We start from the raw sequence: 20,424 nt of genomic DNA, 5'->3' as shown, positions 1-20,424 counted from the left end.
TATTAATACTTAAAGTAAACACATTAGAAAGAATCAGAAGAATAAAAGGCTATTTCTCAGGGGAGAGGGAGAAGCTGACTGTTGAGCTGGGAATGCTGCTGGACTGAAACCAGAGCATGATTCTGTGGTGGCAAAAGAACTGGTGCTGTCTGCAGAGTAGATATAAGGTAGACTCCCCACTGGCGATAGGGTGTGGCAGGGCCATTCTCTAAGTAGGTAAACCTACTGCACCAAAGGGGAGATATGGGAAATGCACAGTGTATCGGCCAACTTGCTAAGACATAGGTTCCACAGCTCTCAAGTATGTTGCTAGGCTGCTGCTGCTGCATCTGGTTCCAACAGCAGACAGAGGTGTCACAGAAACTTCTGGTTGTTTTCGTGCTTTCTGTTTCTGGTGCACAAGCTGGTTCTGGCTCCAGAGTTGCTGTCTTCACTGATGACTAACACACTTCAATCTCTGGATGAGGATGTGTGCATCTCCAGATCTGAGTCTTCCTCATCATTGGTCTCTGAATCACTGGCCTCTTCTTTCTGCAAGTGTATCAGAGTAGGGCATGTTCACAATCAAGTAGGTCTTCAGGTTTTTCAGAATGGACAGGTCTGAGGTCTGACAAAATTCTGCAAGGTTCTTGTCTGTCCATGTGTCCAGGAAGGTACAGATGGTATTACTTACTTCATCAACTTCACAATATGGGTGGAAGTATGTATACTATTTGAACAGCGGGTCCAGCACCTACTGAATACTGGCAAACACTTAGTATATGTACAAGAAGGTAGGGACAATGAAAGAGTCCCCGCTCTGCAGGGAAGGCCCCAGGTGGCTCGCCAGCTTTTCTACTACATTGGCACTGATGTAGGGCTCTCTATAGAGCTCCTCCAGGTCTGCTGGGGCAAATGCCTGCTCATCCTGGTCTGTGGGGTTGTGTTCTTGGCTTCCCTGGATCAAGTTTGTTTTTTTTTTAGGTAAATGTCCAGAAGCATCGGAGGGAAAAGTAAACCGTGTGTCCCCAGACACCACCATGGCCTTCACTCTTGTCTTTCTTGAGGCCTGAATCTTTAGCACTCCAAAGACAGCAAGAGAGCATCCTGCCCTTTCTAGGGTCTCAAACAAGTGAGCCTCCTGGGTTGGCTCAAACAGTTGGCTGCTGACTACCAGTATTCTGCAGTGTTGGTTCAGCATCACGGCAGTGAGGTCACTTCCTACGGGTCTCTTTACTCTTCCCTCTTCACACAGGGCTTTTCCAGAAGGTTTCTAGGTCCCCTCCCACTTCTCTGGTGCGCAACTAGACAGGTGCTTCTCATTCCACTGCTCCCAGGGATGTCTGGCTACAGGCAGCATCCCAGTTTTGCAATATAAGTCCCTACTGAACTCAGAATGGCATCTGTAACGGTACTTCTAAACTCAGTCCTAATTAACCCAGTCCACCATAAACCCTAGTCATGTTGCCTTCCTTCTCTGCTACCTTGCCTGTGTTCTGTGTGGAATGAGAACACATGAACACCCCTGCCAGCCACCAACCCAACAGGATCAATGTTCCTGCATAGGAATTGTTTTTTTTCAGAATCAGTTTCCACCCTCATGATCATTTTAAGGCTCAAACCCAGAGTGTTGCAGCTCTCTGTAAACAGCTGGCTCAGCCACATCCATCAGCTTATAAGACTGAAGCTGGCCCCCCAGCACTGTTTCAGCACTCATTCATTGCCCATTGTTTCTGCTTCAAATTCCTGCTTCAATTCCTGTCCTGACTTTCTACAGTGACCTGTAACCTGCAACAAACTTTTTCTTCCCCAGTTGCATTCAGTCATGGTGCTTATTACAGCGACAGACTGAAATCGACCACCACACTTTTTTTATTTTAATTTTTTAAATATTAGTTACAGTTTGTTAACTTTGTATCCCTGCTGTATCCCATTCCTTCTTTCCCTCCCAATCCTACCCTCCCACCCTCATCTCCTCCCTGCCCCTTTCCAAGTCCACTGATAAGGGAGAACCTCCTCCCCTTACATTTGATACTGGTTTATCAGATGTCCTCATGACTGGCTGTAAAGTCCTCCTCTGAGGCCTAGCAAGGCTGCTCCTCCCTCGGGTGTGTGTGTGTGTGTGTGTGTGTGTGTGTGTGTGTGTGTCAAAGAGCCCGCCATCGAGTTCATGTCAGAAACAGTCCCTGTTCCCCTTATTAGGGTACACACTTGGATACTGAGCTAACAAGGGGCTCTAGGTTGCATCAATACATGGTCCTTGTTTGGAGAAACAGTCTCATAAGAGACCCCTGTGCCCAGATATATTTGGTCCTTGTGGAAATCCTGTTCTTTCCAGGTTGTATTAATCCCTCTCCCCCTTTTTAGATTCCCTGCATTCTGCTGGAGGTTTGGTTAGGAGTCTTAATATCTGCTTTGATACACTGCTAGGTAGAGTCTTTCAGAGGCCCTCTGTGGTAGGCTCCTGTCCTGTTACTTGTTTGCTCCTATATCCAATGTCCATCCCATTTGTCTTTCTAAGTGAGGATTGATCATCATATCCTGGGTCCTCTTTCTTGTTTATCTTCTTTAGGCAGATAGATTTCAGTATATTTATCCTATCTTATAGGTCTATATAAGTGAGTATATACCATGTGTGTCTTTCTGCTTTTGGGATACTTCACTCAGGATGATTGTTTCTAGGTTCCACCATTTGCCTGCAAATTTCATGCTTTCCTTGTTTTTAATTGCTGAGTAGTATTCCATTGTGTAAAAGTACCACAATTTCTGTATCCATTCCTCAGATGAGGGACATCTGGATTGTTTCCTGGTTCTGGCTATTATGAATAAAGCTGCTACAAAAATGGTTGAGCAAATGTCCTTGTTGTGTACTTGAGCATCTTTTGGATATATACCTAGGAGTGGTATAGCTGGATCTTGAGGAAGCACTATTCCTAATTGTCTGAGAAAGCGCCAGATTGATATCCAAAGTGATTGTATAAGTTTGCATTCCCGCCAGCAATAGAGGAGGGTTCCTCTTTCTCACAACAGCATGTGTTGTCACTTGAGTTTTTGATCTTAGCCATTCTGGGGGGTGTCAGGAGAAACCTCAGGATCATTTTGATTTGCATCTCTTTGATGGCTAAAGACACTGAACATTTCTTTAAGTGTTTCTCTGCCATTCTGTATTCCTCTAGATCCAAATGGTGGGATCTAGAAAAGATCATTCTGAGTGATATCCCAGAAGGAGAAAGACACACATGGTATATAATCTGTGTCTTTTTATTGGAGAGTTGAGTCCATTGATGTTGAGAGAGATTAATGATCAGTGACTGTTACATCCTTTGATTTTGATGTTGGTTGTAGTAGTGTGTTTGTGTTCTTGGCTACTTTTAGTTTTGCTGAAGTGAGGTTATTTATTTCTTGTGTTTTCTTGGGTTGTATTTTTCTATCTAGTATCTTTTGAAACACCTGATTTGTGGATAGGTACTGTTTAAATTTGTTTTTGTTATTGAATATCTTGCTTTCTCCATCTATGAGGACTGAGAGTTTTGCTGGGCATAGTAGCCTGGGCTGGCATCTGTGTTCTTGTAGGGTCTGCATGATATCCATCCAGGCCCTTATGGCTTTCATGGTCTCTGTCGAGAAGTCAGGTATGATTTTGATGGGTTTGCCATTTTATGTTACTTGGCCTTTTTCCTTTGCAGCTTTTATTAGTTTTTTCTTGGTTCTGTATATTTACTGTTTTGATTATGTGGTGATTTTCTTTTCTGGTCTAATTTATTAGGTGTTCTGTAGGTCTCTTTTATGCTTATAGGCCTCTCCTTTAAATTGGGGAGATTTTCTTCTATGCTTTTGTTGAAAATGTTTTCTGATATTTGGAGATGAGAATTTTCTTTTTTCCTCTATTCCTATTATTCTTAGGTTTTGTCTTTTCATGCTGTCTTGGATTTCTTGGATGGTTTGTGTCAGGAATTTTTTGGATTTAATGTTTTCTTTGATGGATACATGGCTTTCTTCCATTGTATCTTCCATATCTGAGATTCTTTGTTCCATCTCTTGTAATCTATTGGCTATGCTTACCTCTGTAGTTCCTGTTTTCTTTTCCAAGTTCTTCCTCTCCATGATTTCCTCCATTTGTGTTTTCTTTAATTTTTCCAGTTCTGTCTTCAGATCTTGAACCATTGTGTTGATTTCCTTCACCAGTTTGACTGTATTTTCTTTCAATTCCTTCACCTGTTTCTATTCCAGCAGTAGCCCTTTCCCTCATCCCCTACCAATCCCAACTTCCCTCCCTTTTCTCCTCCCTTGCCCCTCCCCCAGTCCACTAAAAGGGCAAGTCCTCCTCCTCTCTGCCCCTCCCCCAGTCCACTAAAAGGGGAAGTCCTCCTCCTCTTCCGTCCCACTTTAGCCTGTCAGGTCCCATCAGGACTGTCCTCATTGTTTTCCTCTGTGGCCTGGTAAGACTATCTCCCCCCATTAAGGGGAGGTAATAAAAAATCTGGCCACTGAGTTCATGCCAGAGATAGCCTCTCTTCCCCTTACTAGGGAACCCACTTGGAGACTGAGCTGCCACGGGCTACATCTGTGCAGGGGATCTAGGTTATCTCCATGAATGGTCCTTGGTTGGAGTATCAGTCCCAAAAAAGAACTCCTGGGTCCAGATTTTTTTTTCCGGTCCTCTTGCTCTCCTTGTGGAGCTCCTGTTCCCTCCAGGTCTTTTTATCTTCCCCTTCTTTCATAAGATTCCCTGCACTCTGTCCAAAATTTGGCTATGAGTCTCAGCATCTGCTTTAATACCCTGAAGGATAGAGTCTTTCAGAGGCCCTCTGTGGTAGGCTCCTGTTTCCTGTTTCTTGTTTTCTCCATCTTCTGAGATTTATCCCATTTGCCTCTCTTTGAATGAGGATTGAGCATCTTACCCAGGGTCCTCCTTCTTTATTAGCTTCTTTAGGTGTACAGATTTTAGTATGATTATCCTATATTATATGTCTGTTATCCACTTATAAGTGAGTATATACCATGTGTGTCTTTCTGCTTCTGGGACATCTCACTCAGGATGATCTTTTCTAGTTCCCATCATTTACCTACAAATTTCATGATTTCCTTGTTTTTAAATGCTGAGTAAATGTGTACATTGTGTAAATGTGCCACAGTTTCTATATCCATTCCTCAATTGAAGAACATCTGGGCTGATTCTAGATTTTGGCTATTACAAACAAAGCTGCTACGAGCACTGGAGAGGATGTGGAGAAAGGGGAACCCTCCTCCATTTCTGGTAGAAATATAACCTTGTACAACCACTTTGGAAATCAATCTGGTGCTTTCTCAGACAATTAGGAATAGTGCTACCTCAAGATACAGCTATACTCCTCCTAGGTATATATGCAAAATATGGTCAAGTATTTTTTATTTTAAATCAAAACCAGAAGTGATGTTGCTAAGTGAAAAAGGAATGTTAAAAGATAAGACAGGCTAAAAGTTAATATTTGCCATTATTTGTTTGTCCAAGCTATGAATGTGAAGGGAATGTCCTGCCTGGGTGGGATAGGATTGTAATAACTGAGGGACCACTGCCTTGAAGTGGGAAGATGCTGGAGTTTCAGTAGTCAACATACAGACCTTTAAAAAGTTCCATGTGACTGAGAACATGATATAGTCTTATTTTTTTTTCAGAAAAAGCATGAGCAGTATGCACAGAAGATCAAATCAGCCACAGTGTTCTCCTGGGGCAAAGTCTAGTGCAGAGAGAAAGCCTAACTCTGATTCTTTGAAGGATGAGAAAAGTGAGGAAGTTGTAGAAGGGAAACAGTATGCCCAGCAGAGTTGTTTGTGAAGCTTGTAATATGAGCACACAAGGGTAGCAGCAAGTGTGGGCACAGAAACTTGAGCAAACATTCAGAAGACCCCAGAAAACTGATGAAGGTGGCTATATTAAGTAACGAATATTACATGTACACAGTAATGCTTTACTCTGAGAGAAGTCCAAGCCTAGGACTCTGATAGCTACAGAGAACTCAGTGCCCACTTTCACAGCATCAAAGGACAACATGACTGTTTTGTTATAATCATACCAAATTTGCAGTATTTTTACCTTATAAATTAAAGAATCAGCTGAAGACAGTACAAGTGTTTACAATGGTTTATTAAGTATTTTAACATCATTGTTGAGAATTGCTGGTCAGAAAAAAATCTTTAAAATACATTATTGTGGTGTGGAAACTTTAAAGAAAATTTATTTATTTCTATGTTTTTGTGTATTTTGGGATAATATATATATAATGGGATATTTTGCCCATATGTATGTCTGTGCACTATGTGTATTCAGAGCTCAGACTCCAGGAAGGCATTGGATCCCCCGGAACTGTGGCTGGAGATAGTTGTCAGCTGCCATGAGTGTGCTGGAAATCTACTGTGGGTCATCTGGAAGAGCAGCCAGTTCTCTTAAGCACTAAATTGTCTTCTCAGCCTCTTGTGAAGAGACTTTTGCATTTTGTGCCATTTCATCTCTTGGTACACAGGACTAATTTCTGGGTTTCGAGGTTCTATTCAGAAAGTTCGAACCCATCTCGACATGTTAACATGTATTTCTTATGTTTTCCTACAGCAGTTTTTGGGGATTTCATGTACACGTACTGTATTTACATCATCCTACCACTATGCACTCTCTCTTAATTTTATGGCCTCTTCTTTATATTATTTTATATATATATATATCAACAGACATGTATACATAAATGCACCATTCTGAGTTTTTATTGTTGCTCATATGTACACACGTGTGGGGGTTTGAATAGAAATGGCCCCCATAGGTTCATCTATTTGAATGCTTGGTCATTAGGGAGAGGCACTACTTGACAGGGATTAGGAGATGTGGCTTTGTTGGAGTAGGTGCAGCCTTGTTGGAGGAAGGATGTCACTGGGAGTGAGCTTTAGGGTTTCAAGTGCTCAAGCCAGGCCCAGTGTCTCTCTTCCTGCTGCTTGTGGATCAAGATGTATAACTCTCAGGTCATTCTTTAACACCATGTCTGTCTGCATGCTACCATGTTTCCTGCCATGCTTCTCACCATGTTGATAATGAACTAAACCTCTCGAACTGTAAGTAAGCAATTAAATGCTTTCCTTTATAAGAGTTATTGTGGTCATGTTGTCTCTTCACAATAGAACACTGACTAATTCAGTATGTTTAGAGATAACCGTTTGAGATTGAATAATCTGTTAGGGATGGCATCCATGGAGAATACTGATTATCCCTCTTTTGCAGGCATTAATTGCCAGTAGCTTAAATAAATAGTTCTTTGAGGATTTCATACAATGTGCTTTGATCATATTTATGCCTCCTCTCCCATCTCTTTCCAGACATACCCCACTTATCTCTCTACTTAACTTTGTGTCCTTCAAAATTACCTTCAAAACAATTTGTGATGGTCTTTCATTGGAGCATGGTTAACTTAGCAGGGGATACACACTGAGAGAAAATTGTTTTTCTTTCTCCTGGCAGCTAGCTAGCATTTGTTAATAGCTATGGGTGGAATTATGTACCGAATACCTCTCCATGCTGGGGTTTGATCTGGCTTTGGATTCCACAAATTTTGTATTTGCTATCCCAATTAGGAGGACTGCAGCTACCCCACTGTGTCCAGAAGACACCATTTCCTTATAGTCACTCATCACTCTGGCTCTTACACTCTTTTCATTCCCCTTTCTGCAATGATCACTGAACCTTGGGAGGCAGGTATATTCTATATGTTCCTTTTAGAGCTGAGCATTCTGCAGTCTCTCGTTCTCTGAACCTTTAATCACTATCTAGTGCAAATAGAAGCTTCTCATATGAAGGCTGAGAAATACATTGATCTATAGTGTAATCATGAGGAGCTGTTTAATACTATGTCTATTTTAACAGAATAATAGTTCTCCCTTAAGGACTGTGGCCTGTCCTAGCCATACGTTCTTCTCCTGATAATGGTGCCAGGTATAGGTTTCATCTTGTGAAGTAGAGCTTAAATCCAATCAAAAAGTCTACAAAGGGAGTTCTAGGAAAGCCAAGGCTACACAGAGAGAAACTATGTCTGGAAACACAAAAACAAAAACAAAATATAAAAGTTTTTGGATACTTCCATAGTGTTCACGTCACTGTTGCCCCAGTGGGCATGTCTCACTAGATGAGTCATTATTGTAGCTTTCAGAGTTCATAGCTCCTGCAGTTGGATGTTTTCATCTGTTTTTTTTTGAAAGGTCTTTTGTATTATCCCTTCCTATACTCCATCCTCTACTCTCCCCTCTGCTCCCTGACCCAAATTTAAGCCTTCTTGTTCCATTATTTCCCTTTATATCTTTTGTCTATTTCAAATTGATTTTTGCACAAGGGGAAATATTTGAGTCTAATTTCATTCTTCTGCAGGGGCCTATCTAATTTTCCAGCACCATACTTAATAGGCTATCTTTTCTCTCTGAATGATTTTTGCCTGTTTTTTTTGAAATCTGTAGGTTTATTGGTTTATTTTGCACTGTATAATATTTTCTGTTTGTCTATTGATTTTTATGTCAGTACCAGGTTGTCTTTATCACTATAGTTTGGTAGTGTAATTTGAGATTGGGTATTATGATACTAGCAGCTGTATACTTAACTTTATATCCAAGGCAATATATGTATATATATATGTATATATATATACATATATGTATACATATATGTACATACACTCACATATATGGGTCAGTTCTTTACAAATTATTAGATATTTTTTGTTCTAGATATGTGAGGTGTAACTTTGGGATATTTATGGGTATTATATTAAATATTTAGATTAATTTTGGTAGTATAAGTATTTTCTTGATATATGATCTACCAATCCAGGAGTATGAAAAGTCTTTCCAGTTTCAAAAGAAAAACACAAGTGGTCAATAGCTGTCTTATAAAGTGTTTCATATCCCTAAGCATCTGGTAAATTCAAAATTAAAACTATTTTAAGGTACTACCACACCCCAGTCAGAATAGCTATCATCAAGTATCTGACAACCAATATTAGAAAGGATGTGAGGAAAGAGGAACCATTATTGACTGCTGATGTGGAGTTAAAAGAATACTGGTTGGAAGTTCCTAACAAAATTAAAAATAGCACTACCATATAATCAAGTTATTTTACTCCTAGGCATATACCTAGAGAACTCTGTCTCTTACCGAAGTGCACATGCATGTTTACTGCTGTTCTATTTATGATAGCAAGGAAAGGGAACCAACTTAGGTGTTTATCAGCAAATGAGTGGCTAATGAAAATGTGGCACACATAGCAGAAAATATTCTACACATACAAATAAAAATGAAATTTGACTGAAAATAGATGGACATAGAAAGTATAATATTAAGCAAGGTCACCCAAACTCAGAGAGAAAAGAACTGCATGTTTATCACACACACACACACACACACACACACACACACACACACACACACACACAGAGAGAGAGAGAGAGAGAGAGAGAGAGAGAGAGAGAGAGAGAGAGAAGTTATTGTAAATGCCATTTTATATCCTCAGGTGAGGGGATGAGAGGATGAGATGAGGGCAATTTCCAAGCTTATCTAGCTCTTTCTGAGGCTGGTTCAACTCAGCTGTTCTAGCCTAAACTTCTCTTGGCTTTTGACTGAATTGCTCTGCTTGACCTCAAACTAATTCTGGCAATATGTTTTAATCTTCTGAGCACCTTCTCCCCTGTTTTGTCTTCACCTGTGTCTAGCTTTTTCTCTCTTCAACCTGTCTCTGTAAAACTGTCCTGGTAAGAAACTCTTCTTCTTCTTCTTCTTCTTCTTCTTCTTCTTCTTCTTCTTCTTCTTCTTCTTCTTCTCCTCCTCCTCCTCCTCCTCCTCCTCCTCCTCCTCCTCCTCCTCCTCCTCCTCCTTCTTCTTCTTTTAAATTAATCCAATTTACATCTAGGACATGGGACTCTTCCTCTTCTACTCCCAGTCCTACCCTCTAAGCTATACCCTCTCTCCCCCATTCTTTAGAATAGGGAGCACCCTACCCAAACACCCCAACTCATCTATAAATCAGAAACAAGGAGAGCAATACAAAGAATCAAAGAAACCAAGAGTTTGTTCTTCGAGAAAACTAACAGGTTAGATAAATTACTAACCCAACTAACTAAAAGACAGAAAGACAATACCCGAATTAACAAAATCAGAAATGAAAAGTTGGACATAACAACAGCCACTGAAGAAATTTAAAGGATCTTTAGGTCTTACTTCAATAGTCTGTTTTCCACAAAACCAGAAAATCTAAAGGAAACGGACAATTTTCTTGATGGATTTCACCTACCAACTTAAATCAAGACCAGGCAAACAGTTTAAACAGTCCTATAACCCCTAAGGAGATAGAAGCTGCCATCAAAAGTCTTCCAATAAAAAAAAAAAAAAGCCCAAAGTCAGATGGTTTTAGCATGGAATTCTACCAGACTTTCAAAAACAAGCTAACACTAATACTCCTCAAACTATTCCACAGTTGTTCTCCTTGTGGAGCTCCAGACCCTTCCAGGTCTTTCTATCTCCCCTTCTTTCATAAGATTCTCTGAACTCTGCCCAAAGTTTGGCTATGAGTCTCAGCATCTGCTTTAATATCTTCCTGGGTAGAATCTTTCAGAGGCCCTCTGTGGTAGGCTTCTGTCGTGTTCCTTATTTTCACCCTTCTTTGATGTCTATCCCATTTGCCTTTCTGAATGAAGATTGAGCATCTTACCCAGGATCCTCCTTCTTGCTTAGCTTCTTTAGGTGTACAGGTTTTAGTATGATTATCCTATATGTCTAATATCTACTTCCAAGTGAGTATATACCATATGTGTCTTTCTGCTTTTGGGATACCTCACTCAGGATGATCTTTTCTAGTTCCCAACATTTGCCTGCAAATTTCATTATTTCCATGTTTTTAATAGTTTAGTAGTATTCCATTGTGTAAATGTACCACAATTTCTGTATCCATTCCTCAATTGAGATACATTTGAGTTGTTTCCAGATACTGGCTATGGGTCTTTTCTGAGACTGATACTCCAACCAAGGACCATTCAAGGAGATAACCTAGACTCCCAGCACAGAGGTAGTCTTTGGCAGCTCAGTCTCCAAATGGGCACCCTAGTAAGAGCAGCAGGAGCTGTCTCTGACATGAACTCAGTGGCTGGCTCTTTGATCACCTCTGTCTGAAGGCATAGCAGCCTGATCAGGCCCAGAGGAAGACTATGAAAGACAGTTCTGATGAGACCTGATAGGCTAGGGTCAGATGTAAGGGGAGGAGGACCTCCACTATTAGTGGACTGGAGAAGGGACATGGGAGGAGATTAGGAAGGGAGGAAGGTGGGATTGGGAGGGGATGAGGGTGGGGCTACAGCTGGGATACAAAGTGAATAAATTGTAATAAATAAAAAATTATATTAAAAAAAGAGAAAGAAACAGAAGGAACACTCCCTGCACTGTTCTTAAATTACCTTTTTCCTGTCCTGTTCTTGGGAGAGAAGGGTGTATCCTTTCTCTGATACATTCCATCAAATCTTTCTCTGATTAGTCACTTTATCTACCCCTCAATTAGATGTCACTTTCAAACATGACTGTTTTCTTTCATAAATTAACCCTATCTTCATTGTTTAGGATTAAAACTGTATACTAAGGGCATGTCTGTATTCTATCCAGATCATACTGCAATCTAGAGCATGTTTGCATTCCAGCCAGATGAAGTAGACCCAGAAGGACGTTGGATGTGATCCCTTGCCAGAACAGCTGTGTTGCTAGATTAAAATTCCTCCACAGTGTATATTATAATATAACATTTAGAAATGAGACCAAGAGAGAATAGTACTAGGTGACAGTGAAGGATGGAATACAGGCACCCATGAATTGTAAAGAAGAACATAAAAGTAATTGTTTTGCTAGTTTTTACTGTCATGGGTTTTTTGTTGTTGTTGTGGTGGTGGATAAGTGATCAAACATGTAGCAGATAGTGAAAGTGTAAAACCCTAAGTGAGGCTCATGGATTTAGAATAACCATTCTAACTATACAAAAGTCCACTGAGATATATAGAGTTGGGACATAAAAAACATTTGTCTGAGAGGCTTCCTTAATCTAGCTCTAGGATGTTTTTATTATAATAAAGTGACTAAAAAATCATGACTTCCAGTTCCACCCATATTTCTGAAGATTATGTAAATTAAATAAATTATACACAAAAAGATAAGTATTACATAATCTTTACTAAGTAGAAGATTTTTTTTTAAAGTCTTGAATGCAATTTGAATGCAAACCAGAGATTGGGGACGAAGGGGGTGGGAAAATAAACAGATGTTGAATGTATGTGTTGAAATATTTTAGTGGACTCCATTAATAAATGTATTGAGACCCCCATTAATACATATCATGAGTTCAAACTACTAATCATAATATAAATAAAAAGGCTGGTGTTTAAAAAAATAAAAAAAATCTTACTGTCTTTTGACAATGTGTCTGGTTAGCCAAGAGCCCTTCTTGATATGAGAATGAGATTCATGTTACTTTCATGCATATGAGCATGATGATAACTCTGTAGTGCATGAATAACAGTGATTTCCTAGCATGATTTTTATTGTTTAAGGAATATATTCAGAAAGCCAGAGAGAATGGCCACAAATAAGATTCCTCTGGTTTATCTGGGCAATGTAAACTGAGAATCTTTGGGAAAGTATTCACAATCTAGATTCAATTAACATTTGTGATTCATGGGAGGAAGTGAGAATGGCCAAAGTAATAGAAATTTGAAAGAAGTTGTTTCCGAGCTTCATGAGAAACTATGAAGTGTTCAAGAAATTACAGACATGGCAAAGCAGTCAGAGAGGAAGCAGAAGTTGAGCTAGAAGACATGTGCATTGCTATAGTCTCATCATAAAATTTTAATGGATGTGAAGTTGCTTATGGATAAGAAAAGAAAGTTATGTTGTTTTTTTTCTTGTAATGGCTAGGGGAGGGAAGTGTCAGTTTCCTTCAGGGAAATGGCTATCCAATAATCTGCCCATGCTCTTGCAGATGACACTATACACATAATGGCAACAATAAATGGACTTCGGGAGTGTAAAATGAGTACACAGCATTTGGAGGGAAAAATATCTGGGCATATATGGAGAAGTTAAATAGGTAGGGACTGAATTTGACCAAAGTACATTGTGTTTGTATGAAATTCTCAGACAATCATAAAAGTATTTCAGGAAGAAAATGTTCTCTTGAGCTGCCACCTTACTCATCACATTGTTAAATAAAAACAACAGACTAAGCATATAACACAAACTCAGTTATAAAACGATGATATGGTTTAAAATAACTAATTCCAATCTTTAAAGAAGTTCTGTGGGTAAAATCCTATCAGAGGACATCAAGTACCACAGAGAAATGTGTGGAAGAATTCACTGTTGCCTTGATGCCACAAACATCCCAAATTTCACCAACCACTGCTCTGATCAGTCCACACCCATCAGCATCAAGGCAGGACATCCTCCAGAAGAAAGCTATGATTTACTGAAGGCTCAGATGAAAATAAAGCAATTAAGCTATTTTAAAAAAAACAATGCTCCTGCCCACTCAACAGAGCACAGTGCAGCATCAATAACTTGTTACATGCACTGGGAAGCCCCCAAATTCTGTGATTTTATTAATTGTAATATTAAATTTTTACAGTGGCCTGAAATTGAACCATCACATCTCTGACTATGTGATGTATTTCATCATTAAATAAATTAGAAAATAATGTGTTAAGTTCAGTTTTTAATGTTTAAAAACCTAAAAATCTGTCATGACTGTCTCATAGAGGAGTTTAATTTAAATTATTTTCTAAATTTGCTTCACCTTAAAATTGTTCATTTAAAAACATTTTAAGATTAGGTATTCTCAAGTAAATATATGTAAGTTACCCTATTCTAAAAGGCTGCTAGGCAAACTAAAGGACAAAGAATGATAAATGCCATGGAAAATCTGTGGGAGGGAGTAGAAGAATTAATTCTTCATCCATCAAGGCATTTGAACTGAACCTTAACTGAAGAAGCATTTTGATTGACAGGTTCGATATGTGAGAGATTTTCTTGTTGAGAAAGTGGCAGGAGCAAGAACACAGAGCTGAGAAATCACAACCTTTGCTCAAGAAATGGCAAGTATTTCCAAATACATCTGTGGGGGACTCTTTAAGCTCAATCTAGCCACCGAACACACGTGGTTCCAGTCTTTTCAGAATGATATAGGGAAGTAGCAACAAGCTCTCTGCTCCAGAGACATACTGTTGGCAACAGTTCAGGTAGCCGCTGGCTATACAGCTGTCCAGTGGGGAGTTTATTCCCCTTCCTTCTCAAAGTGGCAGCTTATAAGTAAGGAGATGTGTCAGGGCTGGTGAAGAGGTCTCCTCAGCCTAGAAGCTTTTATTCCAGTGGTATTAATAGGTCTTTTTACAGTTCTGTAAGCAACACCTTTATTATCCCCATAGAGATTGCTCACCTACAGGAGTCACACTCAAGTCTAAAGTACAGTGAATCTCTATAGTTTCGGCCCATTAACTTGTGACTTACCAGTGAGAGATCATTTTGAACATGAAGAATACTACGCACATAACAAGGTAGACACAAAACACTTAGTTTTCCAAGGAAAGTGGTTTTATATGTTAAAGAAAGGTCAAATTCTTATTTGTAAATAGTGTCGTCTAGACCAGTTTTTAAATATAAAACTGTCAAAGGAGACTGAGGACATATTAGGTAAGATACTGGATTCTAAACTACAGTTTAGAGTTAAACCATGTCTAGCTTTTTTTCCTTGTGATTTCTCTCCTTTTTTCTTTTGAGTCAAGTTCTTACTGTGTATCTTTGGTTGTCCTAAAACTCACCCTGTAGAGCAGGCTGTCTTTGAATTCATAGAGATCTACCCGCCTCTGCTTCCTAAATGCTGGCATCAATGGTGTGTGCCATTATACCCAGCTTTGCTTGTGATTTCTTAGTGGAATAAATTTATGATCAAACATGTTTTTCTATAAAACATATAAATACCTTGCTGTTGGTATATATCTCAGTAGAAGCATTAAGATGTTTAAATATAGAAATATATATGTAGTCATGTGCCATCAATCTTCTGAAATAGACAGCAACCTCTTTTAGCTCTAGAAGATTGCGTCTTGTATAGTGCATGTAAGCAATCGGCATCAGATGCTTGCAGTAGTGCAGACCTCTGGTTTCTTCTATGTAAATGAAAAGGCAGACTATCTTTTCATATCACCATGAAAGGACACAATTTTTCAATGCATATTTTCAAGTAGGAAATCTAAGAGGTTTCATATCATAGTTATGTTAGCTAATGATCAAAGGGCAGAAGTCAGCAGGTAGAAAAGCTATTTTTTTAATAGAAAAGCTAATTTTTATTATTTTTTTTTACTGTACCAAGTACAGTATAGTCTTGGCAGTTTATGCAACTGGCTAAAGCAGTAAATAATTGTTCAGTGGCTAATTCCAATGCCAGCCTTCCACCTCCTAGGACTCGCTGCATACCTGAGAGCATGTGATCTACCCGCTGAAACCTCCAGTGAGAATCTATGCTTCATAGCTTTGCTGCCCTCTCCATCTCAAACCATACAACCCATCTAACCAAGAAATAAGAAACTCTTATGGCTTGAATATGAAATGCCTTCTGGAGGCTCATGTGTTTGCGTACTTGGTTCCAAGCTGATGGCTCTCTTTGAGGAGTTGTGGAACTTTTGGGTTTATGGGCATACCTGACATACCCGGGTAGCTGTGGGTAGACACTGAAAATTATATTTGCCCCTCATTCCAGTTGGAGCTTTGTTTCCTTATCCTCCAAGGTGTGAACAAGTCATGTCGCAAGCTCCCAATGTTACAGATCAAGCCAGCCCAGCTGCCATGCCCTTCCCACCCTCTAAACTGTGAACATAACAAACCTCTTGTCCCAGAATTGCTCATTCAGGCAATGAGAAAAGCAACTACTATAGAGACTTACTGTGTGCTTCCTATGATGACAAGCATAGTTAACATGACAAATTGTCAATATGTGAGTTCAGATAGAACCGATTCCTGGTAACACACTCAAGTTAGTAATGTAGCTTAGAGATAATACCAAACATCTCCCTCTTTCCATTTCCCACATGGTCCACATCAACTCACCATTTAACTTTTATGATGTGTTCAAAGCGTGGCTCTGGAAGTCTCTGTCCACATGAGGTTGTAGTCTGAGGAGAAATCACAGTCCATACAAGAAAAAGTATATCTTATCTACGCCATACCCCCCTGTCGCTGTGTGATTCACTACTCACTGATGTGTTTAAACTAACTCTAAATCCTTTACAATTGGCTAGTCTCAGTTCACAGCCTGGGTTAGGGCGCTTCATGGTGGGGACAATAGAAACTCACATGATCAGAAATCCAAGAAAATAAATTTATTGAACTTTGAAGGGAAAACTCCACAGACATAAAAGAAAATTAATTAAATATAGACTGCAGGACACAACTAGTCATATTGTGAATAATGGCTTGTGTGGCCAGCAAAGTACCAAAAAAATGACATTCTGGGACTGATTGAGGTATTTAACTATTTTTGGCTATAGAAACCTGGTAAGCCTATGGTGAAATGGTAAGATAGTTCATCAAAACACACGTCTTTAAGTTGAATAGATTCTAAGTTGATGATGATGATATTTCATATGAACTAAATCATATAGCCATTGGAGAAACCATAGCAGCAAGGTATCAGAAAAAATTATTAGAATCTATTACAACATAACACGGTGAGCCTTAAACACCCAATGCTAGATTTTCACTGTCTCTCCTGCATGAAAGAGAACTTTAAATCACTAAACATTAAGCCTGTTTTCCCACAAAGGTCTGAGCAAAATGGTAAATACCATTAAAAGTTAAAGGCAATTTTAAAGTTTCAAGCTTCTAAAAAATACTTAAAATGAGAAGCATTCTTTAGCAGGCTAAGGGTCCTTTCTCTCTCACAAATCTTTTACAGGGTTAACCCAAAGAACTATGTTTACATTATTAGAGAATCAGAAAGTGGTTCTTATATTGTTTGTTTTCTAACATATTTGAGATCAATCTTCCTGGGGGAGGGGAAAGTAAGAAGTAATGAAACTCTTTTTACTGCTTAGAATACACCTTACAAAAAGTTTGATGACAAGTTTTCTGTTATTTGTTTAATTAATTCTGAGTTATCCTTTGTGAGTGCAAAGTCATTTATTCTGCCCCCCCCCCCCCTTCTTTGCCATGAATTAAAAGACTGTGTCTGGCTGTGAAACAAAGATCTAGGTCTTTATTTTTCTATTACCTGCTTAACTTTATCCCATCTGCTACTGGATTTCACACATGTGAATTTCTCCTTCTGTATATTAATTCTTAGGTTCCTATAAGAACCGAGCTGTTTTCAAGGAGGCAGAACTCCATGGCAGGGGGTCCTTCTAATTCTCCCTCAGCTCTCAAAACCCAACCCAGTGTGTCCCTGCAGCACTTCCACATCTTAGCCAATCACAACACCATCGCATCTACTTCTCTTACTAGCAGCCCTGTGGTTTGAACTTAAATTCATTGAAAAAAGCATTTCTTTTATTATTATCATTTCTGTTATTGTTTGGTGTGTGATATGTTGATCTGTAGGAAAATTTTTAAGTTTTCTAAATTAAAAATATTTGTTTAAAAATTTAAAATGAGTTTGTTCCAATAATGTGGGTTATTAGACATATTTAGATTTAAGAATTTCTGGGAGTTATAAAAAGGGCTTTGTAAAAATCTAACTTGTTTATTTTTCTTTAGGTTTATTGACCAAAGCGTTAAACCCTCTTTACATTGTAGTTGTTATATCCTTGGATGGATTGTTGTGAACTACAATATGTGTGCAGTATATTATAAAATATCAATGCTTAAAGTGTAAATTATTAAAAATATCTTTATCAGTTTTATGTCAAAATAAATGTTTTGCATATCCAAACTAGTTTTACCTTCTCACTTAGAGCTTTAGTTCCCAGTTATTTTTAAAAAGAAAAGGAAATTAGCCTGTGCTACACTCTGCATTCAATTTCCTGATTGGTTTGCTTTTTTCAAAAAGCATGATTTACATACATGAAAGACTTAGCTATTTAATGCTTAATATCACAAAATTAAGACCCACAGTACAATCACTGCGACTAAACAGCCTTAGAGACAATTCTTTAAAATATTTATAATTCACAATGGGAGTATCGATCTGATTAAGCATTCTTGATTTTCCACTTTAGCTAATGCTTCGACATTTCCAGAAAAGGTGTTTTTCAATCCACATTCACCCTCACACTCTCCCAACACAGAATTAAACATAGTTTTTGGTTTAAGCGCTCATGCCCAGCCACTTCTTTACCAATAAAGATAGGAAAGGCTACTGCATGATTTTGTTCAGTTGGTCTGTGCTCACATAGCCACAGGAGGAGAGGAACTTCTTTTTGTCAGGCAAAGGCAAAGCAGTTGCGTTGAGTATAAGGCCCCGTGGCGAGTGCACAGTGTGAACCGCGGTGTAGTCTGGGACAGGCACCTCAGCATCTGGAGCAGGCTCTGTTGTCTTGGACATCCGTGCAGTAGTGGTAAGGCTTTCTGTGGTGATATAAATGTCCTCCTGGTTAAAGTCTGGTTTTGCACATGACCTGGCCTCCATGTGAGGGGCCACAGCGATGCACTTTTCGGCATCTGACTCACAGAAGTAGGCACTCTTCATGCCGTAATTTTCTTGGCAGGGTGCGGCCGCCTCTGGCTGCGTGTTGCACTGGGCTGTTCTTGCCTTAATCTTTTGACCTGGGGAAAGGACTACCCTGCCTGCTGGTGTAATATCGCTCACTTGGGCATAAAAGTCAATGTTAGCAAGTGAAGAGGGATTGCTCATCAGTGTAGAGGCCAGTTGGTGGGTTGGTTCAGTTTCACTGCTCACGAGTGCCTGTGGTGTGTCTTCTTCCACTGCTGGAGTAATGCACGGGTGCAGAGAGCCAAGGGAAGCATCATAAGGTGAGTTCTTTAGATTCTTCTGGTCAAGGCACAAGAGATCGGCTTCCGCTCTTAACTTCTGTGACTGTGAGGTACCATCACCCATGTCACTGGTGTGGAAATCAGTGTCCAAAATTTCAGGATCATAACAGCTGGTACGTCCAGAATCATCATCTTTTGCTCCAAGGATACTAACTGATTTCTCATGGTCTTTGCTTAGAAGTCTGTCTGTGTCTGACCCTTCAGTCTTTTCATCTGGGTCATCAATATCTAGCTCAATAAACTCAACCCAGGAGTCATCATTGTAGAAGTCAGGTTTGTGGTTATCATGAATGCCTAAGATGGTGTTCACCTCCTCCAATTTTCCTTCCTAGGAGGCAGACAGAAAGCAGAGATCTATGAAAATCAACTCAAAATGATTACATAATTTTAAATAGGATGCGTTGAGTTTGCAAAACAAACAACCACCCCCAATGAAAACAAAACAACAAAAACACCAGCCAAACAATCAAACACCCAAAATCTTCTTAAGAGAGGGCAGTATTTCTTTAGGTATTACTTTACTGAAGGATCTCCAATTAGAATAAATTACCTTGAGAAGATCTGGATCAATTCCTTTAATCTTTGGAACTGGGACTGGGGGTAAAATCAGCATCTTAATCCTTGAAAACAAATAAAGTTTTATTTTTACATCTTAAAAATTACATGTTCTCTTATTTCAAAAGGTAGAAATCAAATGTAGCCATATCTCATATCTTGAATAAACAGACTATGAGAAAGTCAGGGAGAGTATTAAACAGTAGGTGACAAAAATTGCAGAAGGGAAACATCACCCCCCCCAAAGGCTTAATTTAAGATCATTTAGTTAAAATGTCATTTTCCTCTAATATTTTTTTTTCCTTAGTGCTTTTGATGAGTAGTCAATTTTAGAATTTTAGTATTTGGTAGTGCAGAATCCAATTCTTTCTAAAGCCAACTTCCATATTACTTCTAAATAAGACACGCTTAAAGCTTATGGTATCAAGAAGAAAATGAGATAATCCAGAAAGTAGAACTAAACTTATTTTTACCCCTGAAAAAGGGTGTGTTGGACTAAGTTAGCAGTATACAGCCCATAGTAACCAAAAACATTTAAAATGATTTCTAGACAGCATGATATTGCATGGATCATTGAAAGTAGGACAGACCATTTAAATTATCTCCAGTAAGGATAGATTTATATGTATAATTCTATGATGTGTTTACATTTCTTTTTCAAATGTTGAACTAAATTTTCTTTAAAAATATCTATTATTAATTTAAATTGAATTGCACTGTTTTCCCCTTCTTTTCTTTTCCCCAGCCCCTTCCCAGTTGCCCTCTCTCAAAACCTTTCCTCGTATCTCTTTCAAAAATTTTTTTAATTTTTATTTTATGTGTCTCTCTGTGATTATATTCCATAAATGAGTGAGTGCCTAGGAAGGGCAGAAGAGGGT

At 38.9% G+C, this 20,424-nt stretch overlaps 1 protein-coding gene across 2 annotated transcripts in view; it reads right to left on the bottom strand.

Annotated features, from left to right (window-relative positions):
* Positions 1–16,368: 16,368 nt before the first annotated feature.
* Positions 16,369–20,424, bottom strand: part of Ghr (growth hormone receptor) — a 253,524-nt gene continuing 249,468 nt past the window's right edge. For both annotated transcript variants that reach the window (XM_060380532.1, XM_060380533.1), the window contains exons 9-10: positions 19,542–19,611; positions 16,369–19,319 (exon numbers count right to left, since the gene is read on the bottom strand). In XM_060380532.1, coding sequence (XP_060236515.1) covers positions 18,354–19,319; positions 19,542–19,611 — 1,036 coding nt within the window. In that variant the 3' untranslated portion in view covers positions 16,369–18,353. The remainder of the gene's footprint in view (positions 19,320–19,541; positions 19,612–20,424) is intronic.

The sequence above is a fragment of the Meriones unguiculatus genome, chromosome 3 (assembly GCF_030254825.1).
Source record: "Meriones unguiculatus strain TT.TT164.6M chromosome 3, Bangor_MerUng_6.1, whole genome shotgun sequence".
NCBI lineage: Eukaryota > Metazoa > Chordata > Mammalia > Rodentia > Muridae > Meriones > Meriones unguiculatus.
The sequence above is the reverse complement of the archived record's forward strand: the minus strand, read 5'-3'. Positions and strand labels throughout refer to the sequence as shown.